Source organism: Rhinopithecus bieti, unplaced genomic scaffold (genome assembly GCF_001698545.2).
Source record: "Rhinopithecus bieti isolate Rb0 unplaced genomic scaffold, ASM169854v2 scaffold_641, whole genome shotgun sequence".
NCBI lineage: Eukaryota > Metazoa > Chordata > Mammalia > Primates > Cercopithecidae > Rhinopithecus > Rhinopithecus bieti.
This window is the reverse complement of record NW_016803417.1, coordinates 4,580,514-4,606,377: the sequence shown is the minus strand read 5'-3', so window position 1 is coordinate 4,606,377 and position 25,864 is coordinate 4,580,514. Positions and strand designations below refer to the sequence as shown.

Here is a 25,864-nt window from a genome sequence, read left to right as displayed (position 1 = left end):
GATAAAATTTTTAAAAATAATACAATCATTATCTCATTACATTGTTTTAAGCCTGTGAGTTAAATATTTGCATCTCCATTTTTACTCAGGGAGAAACTGAAGTTCAGAGAGGTTTATTAACTTGCTTACCCAGGCCAGGTGCAGTGACTCATGCCTGTAATCCCAGCAGTTTGGGAGGCTGGGGAGGGTGGATCACCTAAGGTCAGGAGTTCCAGACCAGCCTGGCCAACATGGTGAAACCCTATCTCTACTAAAAATGTAAAAATTAGCCAGGCATGGTGGTGCGCCTCTAGAATCCCAGCAACTCAGGAGGCTGAGGTAGGAGAATTGCTTGATCCCAGGAGGCGGAGGCTGCAGTGAGCCGAGATCGCGCCATTGCAACTCCAGCCTGGGTGACAGAGTGACCTGTCTCAAAAAAAAAAAACTTGCTTACCCAGTTGTTGTAGATCCAGGTTTACAACATAGGTGTGTCAACTCTTAAAATCATACCAGCTTGCTGTACTGCAACAAACAAAAATATTAGTTTTTGCTATTATGTGTATTGCATGTCATTATAATATTCTTTTCTCCCTCTTCTAGGAAAAGCAGATGATATTCTGAATGGAGACCAGGACAAGGAACAAAAAGACCCTTACTTTGTGGAGACCCCCTATGGTTATCAACTAGACTTAGATTTCCTCAAATATGTGGATGACATACAGAAGGGAAACACCATCAAAAGACTGAACATCCAGAAGAGGCGGAAGCCATCCATGCCATGCCCAGAACCCAGGACCACATCTGGTCAGCAAGGTATATGGACTTCCACCGAATCCCTCTCATCCTCCAACAGTGATGACAACAAGCAGTGCCCCAACTTCCTCCTAGCCAGAAGCCAAGTTACGTCAACTCCAATCTCAAAGCCACCTGCCCCTCTAGAGACCTCACTCCCTTTTCTTACCATCCCAGAAAATCAACAGCTGCCACCTCCCTCACCACAACTCCCAAAGCATAACCTTCATGTCACCAAGACACTGATGGAGACCCGGAGAAGACTGGAACAGGAGAGAGCCACCATGCAGATGACACCAGGTGAGTTCAGAAGGCCCAGGCTGGCCAGTTTTGGAGGCATGGGCTCCACAAGCTCCCTCCCCTCTTTTGTGGGTTCTGGAAACCACAATCCTGCCATACACCAGCTTCACAATGGATACCAAGGTAATGGGGATTATGGTGGCTATGCCCCAGCTGCTCCCACCACTTCCTCCATGGGGAGCTCCATCCGCCACAGCCCCCTGAGCTCAGGGATCTCCACCCCAGTGACCAACGTGAGCCCTATGCACCTGCAGCACATCCGTGAGCAGATGGCCATTGCTCTGAAACGCCTGAAGGAACTAGAGGAGCAGGTGCGAACCATCCCTGTGCTCCAGGTAAAGATCTCTGTCTTGCAAGAAGAGAAAAGGCAGTTGGCCTCACAGCTGAAAAACCAAAGGGCTGCATCCCAGAACAATGTCTGTGGTGTGAGGAAGCGGTCCTACAGTGCAGGGAACGCCTCCCAGCTGGAACAGCTCTCCCGGGCCCGAAGAAGTGGCGGGGAATTATACATCGACTATGAGGAGGAAGAAATGGAGAGCGCAGAACAGAGCACCCAGAGGATAAAGGAGTTCCGGCAGCTTACAGCAGACATGCAAGCCCTGGAGCAGAAGATCCAGGACAGCAGCTGTGAGGCCTCCTCAGAGTTCAGGGAGAATGGAGAGTGCCGGTCTGTGGCTGTGGGTGCCGAAGAGAACATGAATGACATCATCGTGTACCACAGAGGCTCCAGGTCCTGTAAGGATGCAGCTGTAGGGTCACTTATTGAGATGAGGAATTGTGGGGTCAGTGTGACAGAGGCCATGCTTGGAGTGACAACTGAAGCTGACAAAGAAATTGAGCTGCAACAGCAGACCATAGAAGCCTTGAAGGAAAAGATCTATCGCCTAGAAGTACAGCTTAGAGAAACCACCCATGACCGGGAGATGACTAAACTAAAACAAGAGCTGCAGGCTGCTGGATCGAGGAAAAAGGTTGACAAAGCCACGATGGCCCAGCCACTTGTTTTCAGTAAGGTGGTGGAGGCGGTGGTGCAGACCAGAGACCAAATGGTCGGCAGTCACACAGACCTGGTGGACACGTGCGTTGGGACCTCCGTGGAAACAAACAGTGTAGGCATCTCCTGCCAGCCCGAATGTAAGAACAAAGTCGTAGGGCCTGAGCTGCCCATGAATTGGTGGATTGTTAAGGAGAGGGTGGAAATGCACGACCGTTTTGCTGGGAGGTCTGTGGAAATGTGTGACAAGAGTGTGAGTGTGGAAGTCAGCATCTGCGAAACAGGCAGCAACACAGAGGAGTCTGTGAATGACCTCACACTCCTCAAGACAAACTTGAATCTCAAAGAAGTGCGGTCTATCGGTTGTGGAGATTGTTCTGTTGACGTGACTGTCTGCTCTCCAAAGGAGTGTGCCTCCCGGGGCGTGAACACTGAGGCTGTTGGCCAAGTGGAAGCTGCCGTCATGGCAGTGCCTCGTACCGCAGACCAGGACACTAGCACGGATTTGGAACAGGTGCACCAGTTCACCAACACCGAGACGGCCACCCTCATAGATTCCTGCACCAACACTTGCCTAAGCACTTTGGACAAGCAAACCAGCACCCAGACTGTGGAGACGCGGACAGTAGCTGTAGGAGAAGGCCGTGTCAAGGACATCAACTCCTCCACCAAGACGCGGTCCATTGGTGTTGGAACGTTGCTTTCTGGCCATTCTGGGTTTGACAGGCCATCAGCTGTGAAGACCAAAGAGTCAGGTGTGGGGCAGATAAATATTAATGACAACTATCTGGTTGGTCTCAAAATGAGGACCATAGCTTGTGGGCCACCACAGTTGACTGTGGGGCTGACAGCCAGCAGAAGGAGCGTTGGGGTTGGGGATGACCCTGTAGGGGAGTCTCTGGAGAACTCCCAGCCCCAAGCTCCACCTGGAATGACGACCGGCCTGGATCACTACATTGAGCGCATCCAGAAGCTGCTGGCAGAACAGCAGACACTGCTGGCTGAGAACTATAGTGAACTGGCAGAAGCTTTCGGGGAGCCTCACTCACAGATTGGCTCCCTCAACTCTCAGCTCATCAGCACCCTGTCGTCTATCAACTCTGTCATGAAATCTGCAAGCACTGAAGAGCTGAGGAACCCTGACTTCCAGAAAACCAGTCTGGGTAAAATCACAGGTAGGTGGTACCCTGAAGAGCTGGGAATGAGGAAGGATGGGGGAAAATGTCTTCCCAGGAGCTAAGGATTATTTTTTTAACTGCTGGAACCATTTTTGGAGGAGAAATGGAGAAAGCTTTAGAGTGGTAATCTGTAGAATGAAAACTAAGAATCAAAATCCATAAGCACCTCTGCTGATTCTTATTATCTGGTAGCCTCACTGGCCTCTGGCTGAGGACTAACGCTGGAAGAAAAGTAAACTGGTGTTGGCTGGCCTAGAGGTTGTCTTCTGGGGCCGCTAGTTTGGTAAGATGCTTTATTCTTTGTCTTTCAGTTATTTACTTGTTCATTATTTATAGAACTTCCTTTAAAAAAATCCTACCCTGTTTGTACCCACTATTACCAGTATATTATCAATTAGAAATTCTGGCATAAAATGTTTTCAGTTAAAACGTTTATGAGAGGAGAGACTCCATTAATTCATTCATTAATTCAGCAAATAATTATTGAATTTGAGCCAGGCACAATGGTACACATCTGTAGTCCCAGCTACTCTGGAGGCTGAGGCGGGAGTATTGCTAGAACCCAGGAATTTGAGGCCAGCCTAGGCAACATAGTAAGACCTCCATCTCTAAAAAAATATGAAGTAAAAATTATTACTTGGATTCCTACTCGGTCTCAAGCATAGGTATAGGCTGTGAAGATAGTGTGAACAAAACAAGAACAGAGCCTCTGTCCTTGTGGTGCTTACATTCTAGGTGGGGTGCAGGAGATAGACAGTAGACCTATAATATGTCAGGAGGTGATAAATACTGTGAAGAAATTAACTCCAGCTGTGGGAACAGCAAGTGGTAGTAGTCAGGGTGAGGGCTGTTTGAGATGAGGTGGGCAAAGAAGGGACCCTTGAGCAAGAACGTGGAGAGAAGGGAGTCTTTTCCCAGTCTTCATTTTGATAGGTGCTTACTTTTTTTTTTTTTTTAAAGACAGAGTTGCTGTGTCACCCAGGCTGGAGTGTAGAGGTGCCATCTTGGTTCACTGCAACCTCTGCCTCCCGGGTACAGGCGATTCTCATGTCTCAGCCTCCCGAGTAGCTGGGACTGCAGGTGCCCACCACTATACCCAGCCACTTTTTTGTATTTTAGTAGAGATGGGGTTTCACCATATTGGTCAGGCTGGTCTCGAACTCCTGACCTCAGGTGATCTACCCGCCTCGGCCTCCCCAAGTGCTGGGATTACAGACATGAGCCACTGCACCTGGTCTGATAGGCACTTAAATTTTTGTCTTTCTTATTCTTTCTCGTATTCATTGGGATTCCTGCTCACCCTTCCTTCTTGAAATTGAAGCTAATAATCAGAAAACCAACCTGGATGATTTTATGACTTACAGTAATTCCCTGTGAGCCTCACCAACCTGATTTTGCTTGTGACCATGTGCACTGCCTCTCACAGCGTGTAACATTATCCTCAGCTTGGGACCACACTGCCTGGCTTCTGTTTCTGGCTCTCCAATTCTCATGAATCAATGTGACCTGGGAAAGAGTTTGCATTAGATTAATTTTACTTGAAAATGTGTAATACAGATTTAAGTAAGCCATCCACAGAAATTCCAGTCTTTCTGACTATTAGTGTCTGATGGGGCAATGATTAAAATAGACTGAAATACATTATTTTTATATCTGTCGCCCAGGCTGGAGTGCAGTGGCGCCATCTCGGCTCACTGCAAGCTCCGCCTCCTGGGTTCACGCCATTCTCCTGCCTCAGCCTCCGAGTAGCTGGGACTACAGGTGCGCACCACCACGCCCGGCTAATTTTTTGTATTTTAGTAGAGACGGGGTTTCACCGTGTTAGCCAGGATGGTCTCGATCTCCTGACCTCGTGATCCGCCTGCCTCAGCCTCCCAAAGTGCTGGGATTACAGGCATGAGCCACCATGCCTGGCTGGTTTCCACTTTCAAACCTCAATTATTGTTAATTTTCAGTATCTGTGCTATAGGACAGTTAGTTTGTTGTGGAAGAAAAAATGAACGTCACAGTTCATGTGTGGGGTTTTGCCTTTTAGAATCCAAAGAGTCTAATAAACATACAGAGAAGTCATTTTAGAATAAACAGGATTAAAATGATCTGTGGACTGAAACAGAGTGTGCAGGAACTCATGCTATGTCTGCTTTTTGACATCCTTTTAAAAATCATGATGTCAGATGAAGTCAAAATAAAATTCTTAAATACCTCCAGACACAGATGGCACAATGGATCATCCATTATAAAAGCATTTTGTTCTCAGCCTTCTACCCTCCTCCCCAAACTGGGGTTTCTATTTCACATTCTTGCCAAAAATATTCAGCTGTAACACTGAAGTAATTTGCTGACCCCTTGAGCACGGAGACCAGGGAGCAAATTTGGTCTGGCTGTGTGACAGTGTTTTTTGGTCTATTTCCAGTTACGCTGACATGCCACACATCACTGGTTAGATCCGACCCTGTTAGCAAACACCTAATTAATCAGCTAAAATACAGGAGACCTACAGCACTTGTGAACAAAACAATAAATATTTTTAACAGCACTTATTTAGTCACAATGGCAGCCCCTCTCAGCGCACACAAGAACAACTTTAAAGTATTTCTGTAATACACATCATATTTGTGTTTTCACCAAGTTCCAATGAGGAATGAATTAGGAAATGACTGCAGAGTGTTCCATTTTTGTTATCTGGCATTTGTTACGTGTACTGAAAATTAAAGCAACTTGGTATAGTAAAGTGGAGATTCTCAACACTTAGAAGCTTTCAGAAACCAAGTGGCTCAGGGTGCACCGTGCATTCCTGTGCACACCATACCATAGAGAATAGCACTCACCACAGTCTAGAATGCATTTCTGTACCAAAAGATATACTGGAGTATAGAAGGGTATTCATCTCAATGTTTTCTTCCCCCAAATAAAACAGTAGGGAATTTGGGTCTGACACCTACCAAAAACAGCATGTAAATGATCATTTATATGAACCTAACACAGCATTCTAATTTAAAGAAGTTGTTGAGTTTGGGCTCTGAAACCAGACAGTGTGGGTTCACATGGTTTCTCTGTCGCTAGAACAGATTGTCTTTGTTCCTTCACAGGGTTGTAATGAAGATTCAGTGAGTCAACAGGAGTAAAGCACAGATTATAAATGCTCAATGAAAGCTGACTGATGTTGTTGTTAGAGTATTTCCAGAAATAGAAATGTAGATCTAGAACAAATGATGCCACACAAAAATTGTACAAATGGTCTTTTGTTTTCAACCTAAATTTTCATCTTCATTCTCCAACTAACCATTGTATCAGTATAAAGAAGTAAATAGATAACAATGGGAAACACAAAATAAATTGATAAATTTTCAGTCCAGAGTCATTCAGAATCCGTGTCAAAGCTCAAAACGAAGAGTATTAGTGGCCAATCCATAGAATTCTGTTCATTTCTCCTAGAGTTGAAGATTTGTTGATGGTGTCACTTTTCAGTATGCATAAAAGTGTCATTTTTAGCAGCAGCATAATGCTTAACACTATATTTAATTTCTTAAAATTACAACTGGAGCATGCGTCATAAGAAATTAATAGTTCAAGCCTAGGCAACATAGTGAGACCTTGTCTCTACAAAAACATTTTTTTTAATTACCTGGTCATGTTATCCTATGTCTGTAGCCTCAGCTACTCAGGAAACGGAGGTGGGATGATCTCTTGAGCCCAAGAGGTTGAGGCTGCAGTGAGCTGCGATCACGCCATACACTCCAGCCTGGGTGACAGAATGAGACCTTGTCTGTGGCGGGGGGAAGATTGTGCATGGTGGCTCACACCTGTAATCCTAGCACTCTGGGAGGCTGAGGCTGGCAGATTGCTTGAGCCCAGAGTTAGAGACCAGCCTGGGCAACATGGTGAAACTCCATCTTTACTAAAAATACAAAAATTAGCCAGGCATGATGACGGACGCCTGTAGTCCCAGCTACTCAGGAGGCTGAGGTGCGAAGATCACCTGAGCCCGGGTGGTGCAGGCTGCAGTGAGCCGTGATTGTCACCCCCCCGCCCCCAGCCTGGGTAACAGAGTGACACCCTGTCTCAAAAAAAGAAAAGAAAAAGAAATTAAAAGTTCAGAAGAGTGTATAATAAAAGAGTTAAAGCCTCCCTGGCGCACTCCCGTGATAGCCCACATGTGTTTGGTTGGTATTTGTAGATGTGCATGCTTGCTGGTCTGTATTTTAGAAACATACATTTTTGTAATAAAATTTGAATCATACATAGTCTGCTTCTGTGTTTTTCACCTAAAAGGTCACGAACATTTTTCTAGGATTTGAGAGACAATGTCTTGGTTTTGATGGAATTGGAACCTGATGGTGACCAGAAGTGTTCTGTATTTTTTAATTCCTGATAGTTTGAGTTTAATGCATTTAATATTTTCTTTCATAAAATAAAAAAGTTAAGAGGAAATGAGTTTCTGTTATAACAAAAACGTTGGTAAAAAAAAGTTTATTCTTCCTGTAAATCAGTTGGATTGTTTTCGTTTGAGGCATAGATTAGTGTTTTCTTTTTTTAATTACTATTTTCTTCTAGAGAAGGAAGAGGAGAGAGAAAATTCCAGACAAATGACTTATAGTTACAAATACTCTAAAAATATATAACTGTCTCTGAGCAAATACAAACAAAACTGTAACAGTGGAATTTAACTGCCTGCCCCATGATTTATAGAACATTCATCTCTCATACTGACAAGAACTGCTTTTTAAAATCAGCGTCCATATTTATACTCTTGGTTATCTTAGTTCATCAAAAGTTAATGAACTCGAAGTCATTCCCATAACTATGAAAGTAAGTCATAGACAAGAGGTCTGAGCCAAAGCAAAAGCAGGGAAATAAGCCATTACAAAATACATTTCTAGGTAGTTTTCTCCTTGTTCAAATAATATATCATTTACCTGTCTTAGCACTTGGCTTTTTAATCACTTTCTTTTAATGCTCAAAAGCACCAAAACAATGCAGTCCAAGTGTTTCTGGGTCCAGGTGTTTCTGTGACTCTGCAGGTATAAAAGCATGATGTAGGTAGTGGAAGGCCTAGAAGTCAGAAGAGTTGACCTCTCATACTGGCTGTGTAGGTAACTTGCTGTATCTTTTTTTTTTTTTTTTTTACTTTTGAGACAGGGTCTCGCTCTGTCACCCAGGCTAGAGTGCAATGGCATGATCACAGCTTGCTGTAGCCTCAACTTCCCGAGCTCTAGCCATCCTCCCTCTTCAGCTTCCCAAGTAGCTGGGACTACAGGTGCATGTCACCATGCCTGGCTAATTTTTGTATTATTTTTAGAGATGAGGTCTCCCCATGTTGCCCAGCTGGTCTTGAACTTTTGGTTTCAAGCAATTTGCCTGCCTCAGCCTCCCAAATTATTGGGATTACAGGTGTGAGCCACCACGCCACGCCACTGTATCATTTTAGACAGGGAGATTGTGGACTTCCGTGGCCTCCTATGTCAAACGAATAGGGTGAGATTAGTTTTTCTCCTGTAGTCCCTTCAGCAGGATTAGTCTATACAAGTGTGAGTTAACTGTTTATGTTGTTGACCACACATGCATTAGCATTCAGGCTGAGTTCTGAGAGGAGAGCGTAGAAACAACATATTTGTCCTTTCTCCTCTATCAAAGCTACATGCTTTTCCTCACAAAGTAGTATGTACCAAAAAAGAAGATGGTCCTTCATGAATAATCTCTACTGCCTGTTCCCCAAACCATCATTTGGGCTTAAAGAGTGAATTCATACTCAAGCCCTTTTTCTGTTTTGTTTTTGTTTGTTTGTTTGTTTGTTTTTGTTTTTTTGAGACGGAGTCTTGCTCTGTCGCCCAGGCTGGAGTGAAATGGCACAGTCTCAGCTCACTGCAACCTCTGCCTCCCAGGTTCAAGTGATTGTCCTGCCTCAGCCTCCTGAGTAGCTGGGATTACAGGCACGCGCCACCACGCCCGGCTAATTTTCATTATTATTATTATTTTTAGTAGAGACAGGGTTTCACCTTGTTGGCCAGGCTGATCTCGATGTCCTGACCGTCATGATCCACCCGCCTCGGCCTCCCAAAGTGCTGGGATTACAGACATGAGCCACCGCGCCTGGCCTCAAACCCTTTTCTTAAAGAAAACAAACATTATTTCAGATCCCTTTGAATTTTTAGTCATACTTTGGGAAATTAACCTGAATATTTGAAAGGATTCCATAATGAACTGGAAATTTCAGTCCTACCTGTTCTCAACAAGTAAGTTTAGATGTTCTTTAAAAATTAAATCAGAATGTCAAGCTGAAAATTTGGCACAGCAACATGGTTAATTAGCTGGCTACACTCTTCTTTTTTGTGTTTTCAGAAAGCACTTGGCACTATCAATACAAATATAGATCAGCATACCAGAACAGGTGGAATAGATGAACAGAGCAACTTTTAAAATCCATTTTAATATATTTTTTTAAATCAATTTTCTAATGAATTTGGAAGCCCATTGCTATATACCAATAACTAATACCCATTCTGGACAGATAAATGTTACACAGAAAACTGGAGAAGTGATCTCTTTAAAACCCGTTCAGCTCTAGTGTTGGGTGGTGTTTTTTTTTTTTTTTTTAAGAGATGGGTTCTTGCTTTGTCACCCAGACTAGAGTGCAGTGGCATGATCGGGGCTCACTGCAGCCCCCAACCTCTGGGCTCAGGGCTCAAGTGACCTTCCCACCTCCCAGCTCTAGTTTCATTGAATTATTTTTCTTGTAAAACAGTTTGCTTTTAACATTCCTAAAGTCAAAGACATAAAGTTTTCATTTTAAGTGACTTGTTTTTCATTATAGTCATCTCATTTGCCTTAGAATTTAATATATGGATAATTATAAAAGCTAAAGTGCACTTTGGAATGATAATACATCGAAGGTGTTCCTCTTATTTTCCAGAACACTGAGATTTCTGTCACTTGTTGTCCTGTAGTGATCACTAATCTGACCAAGTCGTAAAATGAGGTTCATGCTTTATTGGTGTTTATGGCCAATAAGTTTGAGTTAATGACAGAAGACTTCACAGTTGCCCACTCTGCTGTTCATTAACTTCCCAGTTGCGCCTGTGAAAACCATTGCCACCCGGTGGGAATTTTGAGCATCTAGACCAGAGTGCCAGAATTCTGAAAGTGTTTTGTAATTATTCCACGTGTTGTTGTTTTGTTTTGTTGAGACAAGGTCTCACTCTGTCTCCCGGGCTGGAGTGCAGTCATAGCTCACCATAGACCCTAACTGCCAAGCTCAAGCTATCCTCACACATGAACCTCCCAATAGCTAGGACTACAAGCACTTACCACCATGCCCAGCTGTTTTTTGTTTTGTTTTGTTTTGTTTTGTTTTGTTTTGTTTTTTGTTAGACAGGGGATCTCACTATGTTGCTGAGGCTCGTCTGCAACTCCTGGGCTCAAGCAATTAACCTACCTCAGCCTCACTAAGTGCTGGGATTACAGGTGTGAGCCAATGCACCCAGCCTGTTTTTTGTTTTTCCATAGAGACAGGGTTTCATTCTGTCACGCAGGTTGGAGTGCAGCCTCAATCTCCCAACCTCAAACCATCCTCCTGTCTCAGCCCCTCAAAGTACTGGGATTACAGGTGTGAGCCACTCCCAGCCCGTAATTACTCCTGTTTTTATCCCTATTGTTCAGGTAGCATTTACTGTCTGTTTAGCATGAACATCTACTATTAGTGGCTCAGGGCTGTTAATTAAACGATCAGCAATTCCTAAGAATTCACATGGATCCAAGTTGATGGGTTGAAACTAGAGGGGAGTCCAAACTCTTATTCTCAGTAGTCAACTTTTATATTGGTTAATTTAATTCAGTGGATCTCAATCCTGGCTGCACAATAGAATCACCTAGGGAGAAGTTTAAAAATACTGATGCCTGCAATTGGAGACACTGGTTATATTACCAAGGCTTTGACTGGAATGGCATGTTTACGGACTACTTTGGGGAACTGAAGTTGACCTTTAGAGCCAGTGAAAGCCCCTTGGAAAAACTGACCTCATACCTTGTCCTTTACAGGGTTCCTAACCTGTGGTAAGTAAAGAGTGTCACTTTCTGACAAGCTCAAGAGCCCCAAGTTATTTTGGGCCCTTGGGAAAAGAGGAAGTCACCTAATTTATATAGGTTTCTGCAGGCACAAATAAATCCTTGGCTGGGCTCAAAAGGTTTTTATAAGGTCTAATCTGAGATTCCTTATGAAAATTTCAGCAAAGTCAATGTAAAAAAAAAGGGGGGGGGTGGGGGGCTATATGGCAAATACTTATTCTTTCTGCACTTTATGCAAATAATTAGCCCAAGCATAATAAAACTAAAACTTATTTTGGAAATAAATTGGTCCTACTATGCTTGGTCTTTGGTAGAAACAGAAAACCAGAGAGAGAAAAATTATGTTTCAGAAAAACTGTAGTACCCCTTTTATTAGACTCCAGCCTTGTCCATTTTTTTGGACAAGGTTATCTGCTGATAACCCAATAATTGGTTCTCAGGGTCATTTACCTGGGTCCCTCAAGGCTTCAGGTTGGTTCTACAGGGACTCCTGAAGCTAGGACTTTCACTCCTTATGGTAGGGCTTATCATTAATCTTACAGTCTGCTGTTCACTTATGTGCTGTACTAAAACTGTGGATAAGAATGACTGCAACCAGACACCAGTGAATGCATACAGTCAACTTAAAGACGGTTTCACTCCTCTTACCTTCGGGGCAACCCTTTCCCCAACCATGTCCCATAAGCAAGAAGGAATTAGAGCTGTCATCAGCCTTTCCCATCTCCATAGCTCACACCTCAGGATTGAGGTGAACTGAAACCCAAGGAGGTGGGGGCATTGAAACTGCCTTTCCAAAATCATGACAGTAAAAGAAACCTGACATAGCTGACTCCATCTTACCTCTGACCTCCAAGCTGTCCTTGTTCATTCCTAGGCACAGGCCATGCTAACTGTGGGCGGAATTTGGTTTATAGTTTAACCTTAAAGCAAGGATGATAATAGCTCTTCCCAAGACTAAACTGCCTTTGTAAAACTAATGAAAGCCCACAAGGTTAGAGTTATGGAAGGCCCCTGAATTCTATTTTATTTATTTATTTTATTTTTTTGAGATGGAATTCTACTTCAACTGCAAATACATGTTCTCTCTCTCTCATACCTGGACCCACCCGATAGTTTATTGTATCTACATTTTTTAAAGCCCCACCCTCAATTCAGGTGATTCTAAAGGGTAGCTAGGGTTGAAACTGTTGAATTTTGTTTATTGGCCTCCTTTATTCTTTGGTTTTCCTGGCTGCACATTTTCTTTGTTTTGCTCAAACACAGCAGTCATTTGTCAGTCTTATGTTGATGCATGTGGTGCCTACAACTACAAATGGGTCCTTATCAAGTTCAGAGAGTTGTTTATAGCCGCTCAAGACCAGCCAGAATTTCAACACCATCCAAAGAATGTTTTCTGGCAATATAGGTGACCAGTTCCCTCTGACCTGACAAATGAGAGCCAGTTTGGAATTTAATGAGGTTCTTTGCCTTACCAGTTAGCCTCAGTAGAATCCTCATGCCCTTCAGTTGAATTACATGGACACTTATTAAAGGCTCTCGATGGTCCAGTACTGTTCTAAGCACTGGACAGGACACCAAATAAGAATGTAGCATGGAGGAACTCAAGATGCTGACCATCTCATTGAGGAGACAGGGCATATTTTAGTCTGGATAGTAAGTGTTATAGGACAATGATGGGGGATAAAAGAGATCTCTGTGGAATGGTTGGAATGGTATCATAGAAGAAAGACTAGAGAAGATAGAATTTGGGCCAAGCCTTGAAAAGAGGCTCGAATTCAGCTGGTGAAGGATGGTGAATTTCCAGACCTGTAGGACGATCTAATTACTCCCCACTCGTAATTAAGTCACAGGACCACTCTGAACAGAATGGACAGAGTGGAGGAGTAGTTGAGAGGTAAAATTCCCACAGGCAAGATGAAACCTTCTACATTGACCCTTGGATGCCTGCATGAGGAGGTGGACCTTGATTGGAGAAGCTTTAAAAAGCCCTGGTTTACAAAGGAAGCTGTGGTGAGAAAAATTATAGCACTGGGTATCACTGGGTGACACTATCTGGAAGGGGTGGGAGGCAAGGCTTACCAGGTTGTTAGAAATGTTCTGTATCTCTGTTACAGAGGTGGTTACACAGGCATATACATTTATCAAGTTCCATCTGAGTTACACTTAAAATCTGTGCATTTTCATGGGGCATGGTGGCATGCACCTGGGTCCTGTGGTCCTAGCTACTCCAGAGGCCAAGGTGGGAGGATTGCTGGAGCCCGAGAGTTCAAGGCTGCAGTTAGCTATGATCACATTCCATTTCACTCTAGCCTGGGTGACAGTGTGAGACCCTGTCTGTAATTAATTAATTCTGTGCATTTTATTGTCTATAAATCGTATTTGAATTTTTTTTAATTTTAAGCTGTATTTAAACAAAGATAACTTATGGATTAAAAGACTAATAGCAGCCAATGGAAACACATGACTGGGATTCTGATGCAAACACCCTATAAAAGAAATTTTTAAGAGACTATTGGAGGTTCAGCACACTAGCTCATGCCTGTAATTCCAGTACTTTCAGAGGCCAAGGTGGGCAGATAGCTTGAACCCAGCAGTTCGAGACCGGCCTGGGCAACATAGTGAAACCCATCTCTACTAAAAAATACAAAAAAAAAAAAAAAAACAGCCAGACATGGTGGTGCACGTCTGTGGTCCCAGCTACTTGGAGCGGGGGCTGAGGTGGAAGGATCGCTTGAGCCTGGGAGGCAGAGGTTGCAGTGAGCTCACACTGAGTGAGATGCCATATCAAAGAAAGGACTGAAGAAATTTGAATACTGACTGGATTATGTGATAATCATAAAGAATTATCTTTAAGGTTTGATAGTTTTAGCCTCAATGGTTTGCATTTTTTAGAGTTTGTTCTTTTAGGGATATATACTGAAATATTTATGGATGAAAATGATAGAATCTCTAGCTGTTGCTTCAAAATAATCCAGTGTGAGTGGGCAGAGGGAGTTATCAGGGAAACCAGGTATCTTCTAATCATTGTTGAAGCTAGTAATGGGAACACAGGAGTTTATTAAACTATTATCTACTTTTTTCATGTTTACGGTTTCAATAGTAGTCAAAACTATCATGTATTTGCATTTAAAAAGTCGTTGTTGGTTCTTGAAGAGGAAAATGCTTCGTACAAGTGTTTCTCTAAAAACAGTGTTCTGGCAGCCAGGTGCGGTGACTCACGCCTGTAATCGCAGAACTTTGGGAGGCCGAGGTAGGAGTTAGTGACCAGCCTGGCCAACATGGTAAAATCCCGTCTCTACTAAAAATACAAAAAATAGCTGGGCGTGGTGGCGAGCACTTGTAATCCCAGCTACTCAGGAGGCTGAAGCAGGAGAGTCACTTGAACCCAGGAGGTGGAGGTTGCAGTGAGCGGAGATCACACCACTGCATTCCAGGCTGGGCAACAGAGCAAGACTCAATCTCAAAGAAAAAAAAAAAAAAAAAAAAAAGTGTTCTGGCACTCTGATTAACTAGTGAGACTTTTTGAAGGCCACTGCAATATTTTCTAAGTAATGATGAATGGACTTGGAGAAGGAAAAATGTCCTGCTTTATTTACTTTGCTTAAAATAAGTCAAAGGTAAGTTAGGCTTTTCATATTTGCAGTTAGGGGACACATAGGGGACATCAGGTTACATGACGTTAAACACTGTTTGGACCACTGAATTCAGTATTGTGTGTGTGTGTTGAGGAAGTTGGATTTGTAAAGGAATCGTCCAGGTAGCCCCCGCGTCCCACAGCTAAAGGAGAAAGAATTGTGCTGTTGATTTGTGGACAAGGGACTGTTCACAGAATTAGGAAACGTGAGTTCTAGTTCAGCTCTGTGGCCTGGGGCAAGTCACTGAACCTAGCTGGCCTTCAGAATCCTTAGCTGGAAGTATGAGAATTAAAATTTAGATGATATCCCTTGAGGTCAGAAATTTGAGGCCAGGCTAACCAAAATGGTAAAACTCAGTCACTACTAAAAATACAAAAATTAGCCAGGCACAGTTGCACGCACCTGTAGCCCCAGCTACTTGGGAGGTTGAGGCAGGAGAATCGCTTGAACCTGGGAGGCAGAGGTTGCAGTGAGCTGAGATTGCACCACAGCACTCGCTCTAGCCTGGGCGACAGAACAAGATTCAGTCTCAAAACAAACAAAAAACAAACAACAAAATTTAGGTGATCTCTAATGCCTCACTTTAAATTTTTTGCCAACTCTCTTTCATTATAGCGTCATTGTTTTAAACCAGTTTAAAAAGTGGGCCACCTGCATCAGTAATTCTTGTAGGTGGTGGGGAAGGTCAGAAATACCATCACTTGGCCCCCATCCCGGAACTACAGAATGATCTTCTGGCACCGTGTGCCTGAGAATCTGCATTTTAGCCAACGTCGCAGGTGATTCTTATGAAGAGTAGACCTCAGAGCAGTTTTAGGGCCTGTTATTAGTTCTTTTGCTTCAAATTGCCTCAAAATACAGTCAACACTTAAACTGCTTTTCTTGTAAGAATCTAAGCGATTTCAGAGCTTTCCTTTGAAAGGGATAAAGTTGTAATCACCTGACATTGTGAGTAGATTTAAATGTTTAATTTTTATTTGTAATTTATGTTTATAAAGTATAATTTAGGAAATATTAGAGAAAAAAAGAAAATGTTATAGTAGCCTTAGCAAAGCAGTTTTCCTGTATATCCTTCCATGATTTTTCTAATACATATATATGTAAATATAATTATTTACTAATGCCAGTAGGCAGCAATGAGAACAAAACCTCTTTTGTATATTTGTTTCCCATGAGTAAAACTTCAGACTTCAGATGCAGATGAATTCTGGTGTGTTATAAAGCAGGCCTTTCCTACAAGGGGTGGAGAGGCCAGCCTTTCTTCCCTTGGTGGGAATGACCTGAGCTGTGTTGTAGATGTGGATTTGGGTTATGTATCATAAGAGGGAATCAGCCCGGTGATCTTTTCTAGTTTCCATTAAACTTGAACTGAGAGGCTGGGCACAGTGGCTCACGCCTCTAACCCCAGCACTTTGGGAGGCCGAGTCAAGTGGATCACCTGGGGTCAGGAGTTCGAGTCCAACCTGGCCAACATGGTGAAACTGAGTCTACTAAAAATACAAAAATTAGCCGGGCATGGTGGCCTGTGCCTGTAGCCCCAGCTACTCGGGAGGCTGAGGCAGGAGAATTGCTTAAACCTGGAAGGTGCAGGTTGCAGTGAGCTGAGATCGCACCATTGCACTGTAGCCTGGCAATAGAGTAAGACTCCGTCTTGAAAGAAAACAACCTGAACTGAGACAAAAATTAAACATAAGGCCAGGCGCGGTGACTCATGCCTGTAATCCCATCACCTTGGGAGGCCAAGGCAGGCAGATCACCTGAGGTCACAGGTTCAGACCAGCCTGGCCAACATGGTGAAACCCCATCTCTACTAAAAATACAAAAATTAGCCAGGCATGGTGGCAGGTACCTGTAATGCCAGCTACTCAGGAGGCTGAGGCACAAGAATCTTTTGAACCAAGAGGGCAGAGGTTGGAGTGAGCTGAGATCACACCACTGCACTCCAGCCTGGGCAACAGCACAAAACTCTCTGTCAATTAAAAAAAAAAAAATTAAAATTATTTACCAAAGTAGGTTTATTTTCTTCATACTATTGTATGACCTATTTTTAATACACATCATGCTCATCTTTCTATGTTAATATTCTCCTACATAAAGATTTTTAATGGCTGTATAGAATTCCTTTGTATAAATATACCAGTGCTTATGTGCTAGTTGGTTATAGGCAGACTGTCTGCCTCTTTTACTGTTTTAAACATAGAAACAGTAGCCTTCTGTATCTTTTGTACATCCTTAGGATAAAATTTTAGACAATTAAGTCAATACTTTTCATTTTAAAAGTGATTTTGAACACAGTTAACCTATATTCACTACAGAAAAAATGGCAAATCCAGAGAAATTTTTTTTTTTTTTTTTTTGGTGAGACAGAGTCTTGCTCTGTCACCCAGGCTGGAGTATAGTGACACGATCTTGAGTCACTGCAACCTCCACCTCCCGGGTTCAAGTGATTCTCCTGCCTCAGCCTACCGAGTAGCTGGGATTACAGGCACTCACCACCATGCACAGCTAATTTTTGTATTTTTGTAGAGATGGAGTTTCACCATGTTGGCCAGGCTGGTCTCAAACTCCTGACCTCAAGTAATCTACCTGCCTCAGCCTCCCAAAGTGCTGGAATTACAGGCATGAGCCACCATGCCCAGCCTAATCCAGAGAAACATTAAAACTACCACAGCTGTTTCATTTAGCACGGAGTCTTTCAGATAACTGTGTGTGTGTGTGTGTGTGTGTGTGTGTGTGTGTGAATGTATTTTAATAGGATCACACAATACATGGAATTTTATTATCTGCTTTTTTCAATTAACCATATATTACAAACATTTTTGCACATTGCCCACGTTGAAAATTCTGTGATATACCTGTAAACCAAAAATAAAATTCTAAGTCCCCTACAAAATAAAATTCTAAGCCCCTAACCAACTGAATAGGGCCAGGGGATTCCCTAGTAAACCTGAAAAACTAGTTCAGGCCATGATGGGAAGGAGGTGTCAAACATGCCTCATTATACCCTCCTCCCTTTGGAATTCAGGCACAACTGACCAGCATTAACATTAAAACAGAAATCTTAGGAGTGACGAAACAGACTCTTTATAGCAGTAAGATAACAAATTCCAACCAGACTCTAGTATAGTATCACATGACAAATAGCAGACCCTAAAAGAAATTGAAGTATTTTACCCTGAAATATATTTCTTCGATGTATTTTGTCTTTGTTTTGTTTTGTTTTTTGAGATGGAGTCTCACTCTGTCACCCAGGCTGCAGTGCAATGGCACAATCTCGGCACTACAACCTCTGCCTCCCGGGTTCAAGCCATTTTCCTGCCTCAGCCTCCCAAGTAGCTGGGATTGCAGGCACCCACCACCATACCTAGCTAATTTTTGTATTTTTAGCAGAGACAGGGTTTTACCATGTTGACCAGGCTGGTCTCAAATTCCTGACCTCAGGTGATCCATCTGCCTTGGCCTCCCAAAGTGCTGGGATTACAGGTGTGAGCCACCACTCCTGGCCTCTCTGATGTGTTTTGAAATGGCCCTGCAAAGGTTGTCTCTTGTGGGGAATATCTGCGTTATGTAGAGAATCCCCTTACCTGTCCAGGTCTTTTCCTGATCCAGGAGAGATTAAGAGTCTGGTACCTATTTAGATCTGAAAAGAGACATTTACCATCTATGTAGAGGTCTGAAAAGAGACATTTACCATCTATGTAGATGAAGCCTGCTAGCTGGAGGCTTCATCTACATAATAAGAACCCTGGTCTTCACAACCCCTTATCTTAACCGAGATACTCCTTTCTGTTGATTCCTAGGCCTTTAGATAATAAGTTAACTTTTTCAACCAGTTGCCAGAGTATCTTTGAATCTACCTAAGACCTGGAAGCCCCACCCTCGTTTGAGTTCTACCACCTTTCTAGACTAAACCACTGTACACCTTACCTGTATTGATTTGTGTTTGCCTGTAACTTCAGTCCCCTAAAATGTATAAAATTAAGCTATAACTCAGCCACCTTGGGCACATGTTCTCAGGACCTCGTGAGATTGTGCTTTTGGCCTTGGTCATTCATACTTGACTCAGAGTAAACCTCTTTTTTTACAGTTTGACTCTTTTCATTGACATATCTGTATACATTAATTACAAAGTATTATTTAATGCAAATTTTCTGCTTTGGTCAGTGAACAGATTTTAAGTGGCTAACACATACAAAAGCACTCTAGTAGATTTAGTAAGAGAAACAAGGTTGATCAGAACTGTTTGATGCCCTCAAAATATTTACCATCTACAAGGGAGTCTAAAACCATTATCCACATCATCTTATACCTTGTATCACAAATCCCAGGAGAAGGTACAAAAGATGGGCTGTGAGAGTTCAGGGCAAGGAACGTTGTTGGTGAAGGAGATCAGGAAAGGGTCTGAAGAGGCAGTGATGGGAGGGTGCCGCTGTGTGAAGATGGGGGAAGAAAGGTATTCCAGGTAGAAGGGCATAAGCTGAGGCATGCTGCCAGGAAACAAGACCTGCATCTCGACACAGTGAGTACTGGCACTTAATGGGATGCAGTCCCTGTACCAGTAAGGATGACAGGAGGAGTGGGAAATGAAGTTGGGAGGGTCAGCTGATGCCAGATTATGGATAGTGTAGAATCTCTGGCTCTGCAGTGTGGACTACATTTCCTGAGCAGTGGGTGCTATTTAGGCGTTGTCACATTTTGTTTTAGCTAGAATAACAATGGTACTGGAGCTGGCTGGGAGTAATGCACTCTGAAGCATTGTGCCAGAGTGGAAATACTGATGGAAGAGGGGCAGTAAGGATGCTACTTCCATGGCTAGAAACCAAGGCTACGATGGCAGCAGCCAAAACAGAGAGAAAAGAAGAGATGCTGTAGAGTTAGAATGACGAGGCTCAGCAGTCTGCCTATGCTAATTAAATCAGGAAAGGTGAAGAGTCAAAGGGGGTTCTGCGTTTTGGTGGCTGGGATAGTAGTCCCATTTTAAATTATGAATTGCAAGAGTTGTTTTTTTAATCCTGCTTTTTCAGTCCTAGCATCACATACTCTGTACCTTTCTTTTTCCTGATAGGTAGTAATTTGGGATATACCTGTAAGTGTGGAGGCCTTCAGTCAGGAAGTCCCTTAAGCTCCCAGACATCCCAGCCTGAGCAAGAAGTGGGGACTTCAGAAGGAAAGCCAGTTAGCAGCCTGGATGCCTTCCCCATTCAGGAAGATACGCTGTCTCCAGTGAACCTGACAGACGACCAGATCGCCGCTGGCCTCTATGGTAAATTTTCTTACAGTCATTGGCATCGGGATTCTAGGGCCAGCATTGCCAGCATTCCAATTGAATGTCAGTGTACCTTTTAAATTGACCTAGAAGAAAGTTAATATCGTTGTTTGGAAGGTAGGCCCAAGAATATCTTTAAATAAGGTTACCACAGAGGCCGGGCATGGTGGTTCACACCTGTAATCCCGGCACTTTGGGAGGCCAGGGCAGGCAGATCACTTGAGGCCAGGAGTTCGAGACCAGCCTGGCCAACATGGTGAAACCCCATCTCTACTAAAAAATACAAAAATCAGCCAAGCATGGTGGTGCACACCTTAGTCCCAGCTACTCAGGTAGCTGAGGTGGGAGAATTACTTGAACCTGGGAGGTGGAGGTTCCAGTGAGCTGAGATCACGCCACTGCACTCCAGCCTGGGTGACAGAAAGCGACCCTGTCTCAAAATTACCAAAGAAAGAAAGCTGCACAAGAAAGCTTACCTGATATTACAAATTATGAAATATTTTAAATAGCCTTTTATTCACATTCTGGCAGGTTATCACAGCTGAAGAAAAATAGTAATCCCTGTTTAGTGCCTAAATGGTCCTTGAGGCTCAAATGAGACACAACATCACTTTATAAGCAATAAAGCCGGATACAAATGTCAATTGTCACCACTTTGTTATGTCTGGAAGTACTAATTGATTTTTTTTTCCCATGTGAAGAATGTTATTAATGGAACTCTGAATTATTTTCTTTGCATGCCCACACTTTCCCATTGAATTTTGTGGAAACTTCTCACATACACATGCCAAGATCTCCATTTACATGCGTGAGAAAAAAATTGTACAGGAAAAAAGATTATTCATTTAACATGTATGGGTATGAGTTTTCATTTTTATTACCTTGACTTTTTCACAGCATGTACAAACAATGAAAGTACACTGAAGTCCATCATGAAGAAGAAAGATGGTAACAGAGATTCAAATGGCGCGAAAAAGAATCTTCAGTTTGTTGGCATTAATGGAGGGTAAGGAAAGATGGTGGTTCTAGAGGCTAATGCTGTCGGTCTCCTTTGCCTCCTGCCTATCTAAGTCACATTTCAAGGTGCCTAGTCGGGGAAGCGGCCACAGCGTGGTGATGGAAGATTCCCTCCTCAGAAAGGCAGAAAGGTGCATTTGGGCTTCTTTTCTTTCCTCCTCTTGCTGTCTTTAAGGATTTGTCACTGTCTTAAGGATACCTGATGAAGCCGAGCAGTTTACATCTCCTCACCTCTGAGCTGAAAGAAATAGTCTTCAACGAACGCAGCAGGGTTCCTGCACTATGTTGGACAACTTGTACTTAACCTGTATGAGAACTCACAATTGAGCAGAAAAAGACTGAGAGCATCACTCTCTGAGCCAGCAATAGTGATCTATTTCTTCAAAATGGGTTCTTTTGCTTAGCTATCCATGTTTACCACCCAAATCGTAGGGCCTTTCACAATTGATAGCCATATCACCAGTTTGCTTTCTAAATAGAATGGTTATTGTTTGTTCCTTCTCTGTCCATTGCCCCACGTATATAGTTAAGCCTCTTTGTCATCCTACAATTGAATCAAATCAATGAATTGATACATGGCCTCCACAAGAAAGAATACAGAGTTAGTTAAGATAATGTTTATAGCAAAGTATACCATCAGGGTTTAACCTTATGGTGCCTGTTTTCCAAATCTTAAAAGTTTTATTCAGTGATATGACCAGGAGATTTTGGAGGGCATACACCAGCAGAACTATTGATTGCCTATGTAATCTATTCACCTTGATACTGGGAGGATTAATAGGATGAAATAGGAAGAAATGGGGTTGGGGGGGACAAAAAGTTAGCAACTACCAATCTGTTTTCCATAAAATGTTTTCTCTTGATTTATACTAAGCCAGAGATGCCATTATTTTCTTTAACAAGTGTTACATGATACCAATTGGTTATATGATACCGACTGGTTATATGATACCGATTACCAATTTAAGTTAGAATCCATTCAAAACCACCAGGCATTTAAATAGACCTTACTTTGAACTTCTAAGTGCAGGATCTAAAATCACTAGTGGAATTTCTGGAGTCAATTAGCAAATCCCTTTAGTGGAATTTCTGGAGTCAATTAGCAAATCCCTTCATAGAAATTTCTATCACTGGGGCTTTGTGGGCACAGCTTGCATCTCCTGAAATCCCAATTGCCACCTAGGTATGAAACAACTTCAAGTGATGATTCCAGCTCAGATGAAAGCTCTTCTTCCGAGTCAGATGACGAGTGTGATGTCATTGAGTATCCTCTTGAAGAAGAGGAAGAGGAGGATGAAGACACTCGGGGAATGGCAGAAGGGCACCATGCAGTTAATATTGAAGGTTTCAAGTCTGCCAGGGTGGAAGATGAAATGCAGGTTCAAGAATGTGAACCTGAGAAGGTGGAAATCAGAGAGAGGTGTGGTACATTCCCCTTCCCTCCCTTGCCCCTCCCACATTTAATGTACTTTGGCAATCGAGTTGGCCAGTTCAGAGTTTTTGTAATTAAATGTGTTTGCTTTTATCTGTTCCTCAGAGGTACACACATCTTGAGATACTAATATACACAAGTACAGATTATGGCAACTCTTAAATCTCTTATGGTAGAAAAGAGAATGGCCTGATACCTAATCACCCTTGTTCTCTGAAACCTCAACTCTGCTATATAATTTAATGTATGGAACCACAATCCACTAAAACTTCCATTGTTTGAACACCTTACCTTAAAGACATTTTTTTTTTTGGTGGCCAGCATACTTTAGGACTTCAGATTTTATCTTTAGCTATTCGTGTTGATGCGGGTGTCAGTATCATTATTACAGGATCATTGTGTGGATGAGGCTTCAGCCAAAGATCACATTTACTGTAAAGATGATGCAGTATCACGTGTTTGTATTTTGTTACACATTGAGTGATCAGGAATACCATGAGAATGGATTTGAGTATATCATAAATAGTAGCTGAAACACGTGCCTAAAAATGTAAGCTTTCAAGACCATTGATAAGGATTTGATGCTCATAAAATAGAGAATAGAAAAGATGGAAACTTCAGTATGGTTTTTCACTATGTGAAGTATAAATAGAACATTTCAGAAAACTTACCTCTATTTAATTTGGCAAATGAAAGTTTAACTGCATTAACACAAGGTAAGTGTTTTTAGTTTATATTTCCAAGTGTTTCACATGGCTCTTTAACAGCTTTGAGATGTAATTTATATACCATATGTCATTTTTTATATGGGTTAAACACATGAGTCACCAAGTATGGGTTCGGATGTGTGGTTTACTGGTCAGCACAATGGATATATGGTAATTTGTGGAAAATCAAGGCAAGAGGATCACTTGAGCACAGGAGTTCGAGACTAGCCTGGACAACATAGTGAAGACCTCATCCCTATAAAAAAAAATCAATTACCTGGGCATGGTGCCAGCTACTCAGGAGGATAAGGTGGGAGGATCACTTGAACCCTGGAGGTTGAGGCTGCAGTGAGCCATGATCATGCCAGTACATTCCAGTCTGGGTGACAGAGCAAGACCCTGTCTCAGAAAATTAGTAATGTGGGTCTCCTTCAACCCCCTTAAGATTAAAAATATTTTTAAAAACTTAGAACAGGTTGGACACAGTGGCTCACACCCATAATCCCAATACTTTGGGAGGTTGAGGCAGACAAGCAGATAACTTGAGCCCAAGAGTTCGAGAGCAGCCTGGGCAACATGGTGAAACCCTGTCTCTACAAATAATACAAAGCCAGGTGTGGTGGCACACACGTGTATTCCCAGTTACTTGGGAGGCTGAGGTAGGAAGATAGCTTGAGCCTGGGACAACAAAACTGCAGTGAGCAGGCTGGGCAACAGAGCGAGACCTTGTCTCAAAAAAAAAAAACTTAAAAATGGCAAAAAAAAAAAAATCTCTAAATGTTACTCCAGAGTGTCATAAAGGTCAAATTGGTGAAGCCGAAAGTCACCCTCCCAAACAAGGCCTCAATCTCTGGCTGGAGGTATTGACTCTGCACAGTGCACATGACCCTTGGACACCTAAGGATGCCTGTGCTGCCTCGATCCAAGCACCTTGTGCCATAATGACCCGCTTAGGCTGGCTTGGGGCCACTTGCCTTTTAAAGTTGAAGCTGGACAGAGTGTCTGTCCCACACCTGTAATCCCAGCACTTTGGGAGGCCGAGGCAGGTGCATCACCTGAGGTCAGGAGTTCAAGACCAGCCTGGCCAACATAGTGAAACCCCGTCTCTACTAAAAATACAAAAATTAGCCGGGCCTGGTGGTACATACCTGTAGTCCCAGCTACTACGGAGACTGAGGCAGGATTGCTTGAATCCAGGAGGCCGTGGTTGCAGTGAGCCGAGATCATGCCACTGCACTGCAGCCTGGGTGACAAAGCAAGACCCTGTCTCAAAAAAAATTTATATATATATATATATATTATATATATTTTTTTTGGGTTGAAATAAATAAAATGATTTTCCTCTTGTGCCCAATCGTAAGTTCTTTTTTTCCCTTTCAGGTATGAATTAAGTGAAAAGATGTTGTCTGCATGCAACTTACTGAAAAATAATATAAATGACCCCAAAGCTTTGACCAGCAAAGATATGGTGAGTCTGACCTGCAAACACCATCCCCCATGTGTACAAGGTGCATAAGTGGGCTCCTTGTCAAGGCCAACTGTAGGCTGCCCGAGTTGTTGCTGGCATGCTTTTCTCCTGAACTGTTTGCAGCATGAGTGGGCTGGGTGAACGTCATGTCTCGCTCCCAGGATCACACTGCCAGTGTTTCCTTGAGGCCCAACTTCAGACATCCTTGACCCACCCTGTACTTTTTTGGGGGTGGAGGCATCTGTGAGGCATACACTTGCAGACAGAAAGGAGGGCTAATTGCAGTCAGTCATCTTTCTACATATTTCATTTCTATTTATAGAACATTAAGATCCAGGGAGCAGCATCCAAGAATTTTTTTTTTGAAGTTAGGTTTCTTTTAAAAACATATGCTATCTGGGCTAAGGTCAGCATTCCTTTCAGTTATGAAACTGTATGCTATGCTCTGATATGGAATGCAGGCGGCCACTATTTTTCAACATAAAAATAACTACTTGTCATCTTCTCACAGTCTGAGATTCAAACAGCAGAGTTTGTGGTTGCCTTAGTGATCATGAATGGTACAACATAGGACACATAAGTGTTTCTATGGCAATGGTTAATCTGACACCAAGGCCAAGAATGACACATTCTCATGTGTTGAAGTTATATGAAGTTATGTGCACATTCTTTCACTGGTTGACATCTGTCTTCAGTGCATTGAGAAAATGTAGGATCCCCTAAGGATACCAAAATGCACAGATGCCCAAGTCCCTTATGTAAAATGGTATCGTATTTGCATATAAACTACACATATAGTTGAAATTCTGCCATATATTTTAAATCATTTCTATGTAGTAATACCTAATACAAGGCCGGGCACGGTGGCTCATGCCTATAATCCCAAAACTTTGGGAGGCCAATGTGGGTGGATCACTTGAGGTCTGGAGTTTGAGACTAGCCTAGCCAACATGGTGAAATGCTGACAGTGTCACCCAGGCCGGAGTGCAGTGGCGCAGTCTCAGCTCACTGCAAGCTCTGCCTCCCGGGTTCAGG

At 42.8% G+C, this 25,864-nt stretch overlaps 1 protein-coding gene across 9 annotated transcripts in view; it reads left to right on the top strand.

Annotated features, from left to right (window-relative positions):
- The window catches only part of KANK1 (KN motif and ankyrin repeat domains 1), a 239,239-nt gene that overhangs the window by 203,350 nt on the left and 10,025 nt on the right, over positions 1–25,864 (top strand). For 8 of the 9 annotated variants that reach the window (XM_017883684.1, XM_017883669.1, XM_017883676.1 and 5 more), the window contains 5 exons: positions 580–3,240; positions 20,005–20,202; positions 21,103–21,211; positions 22,406–22,642; positions 24,742–24,829. In XM_017883684.1, the coding sequence (XP_017739173.1) occupies positions 580–3,240; positions 20,005–20,202; positions 21,103–21,211; positions 22,406–22,642; positions 24,742–24,829 (3,293 nt within the window). The remainder of the gene's footprint in view (positions 1–579; positions 3,241–20,004; positions 20,203–21,102; positions 21,212–22,405; positions 22,643–24,741; positions 24,830–25,864) is intronic. The other variant, XM_017883716.1, reaches the window with a different exon arrangement.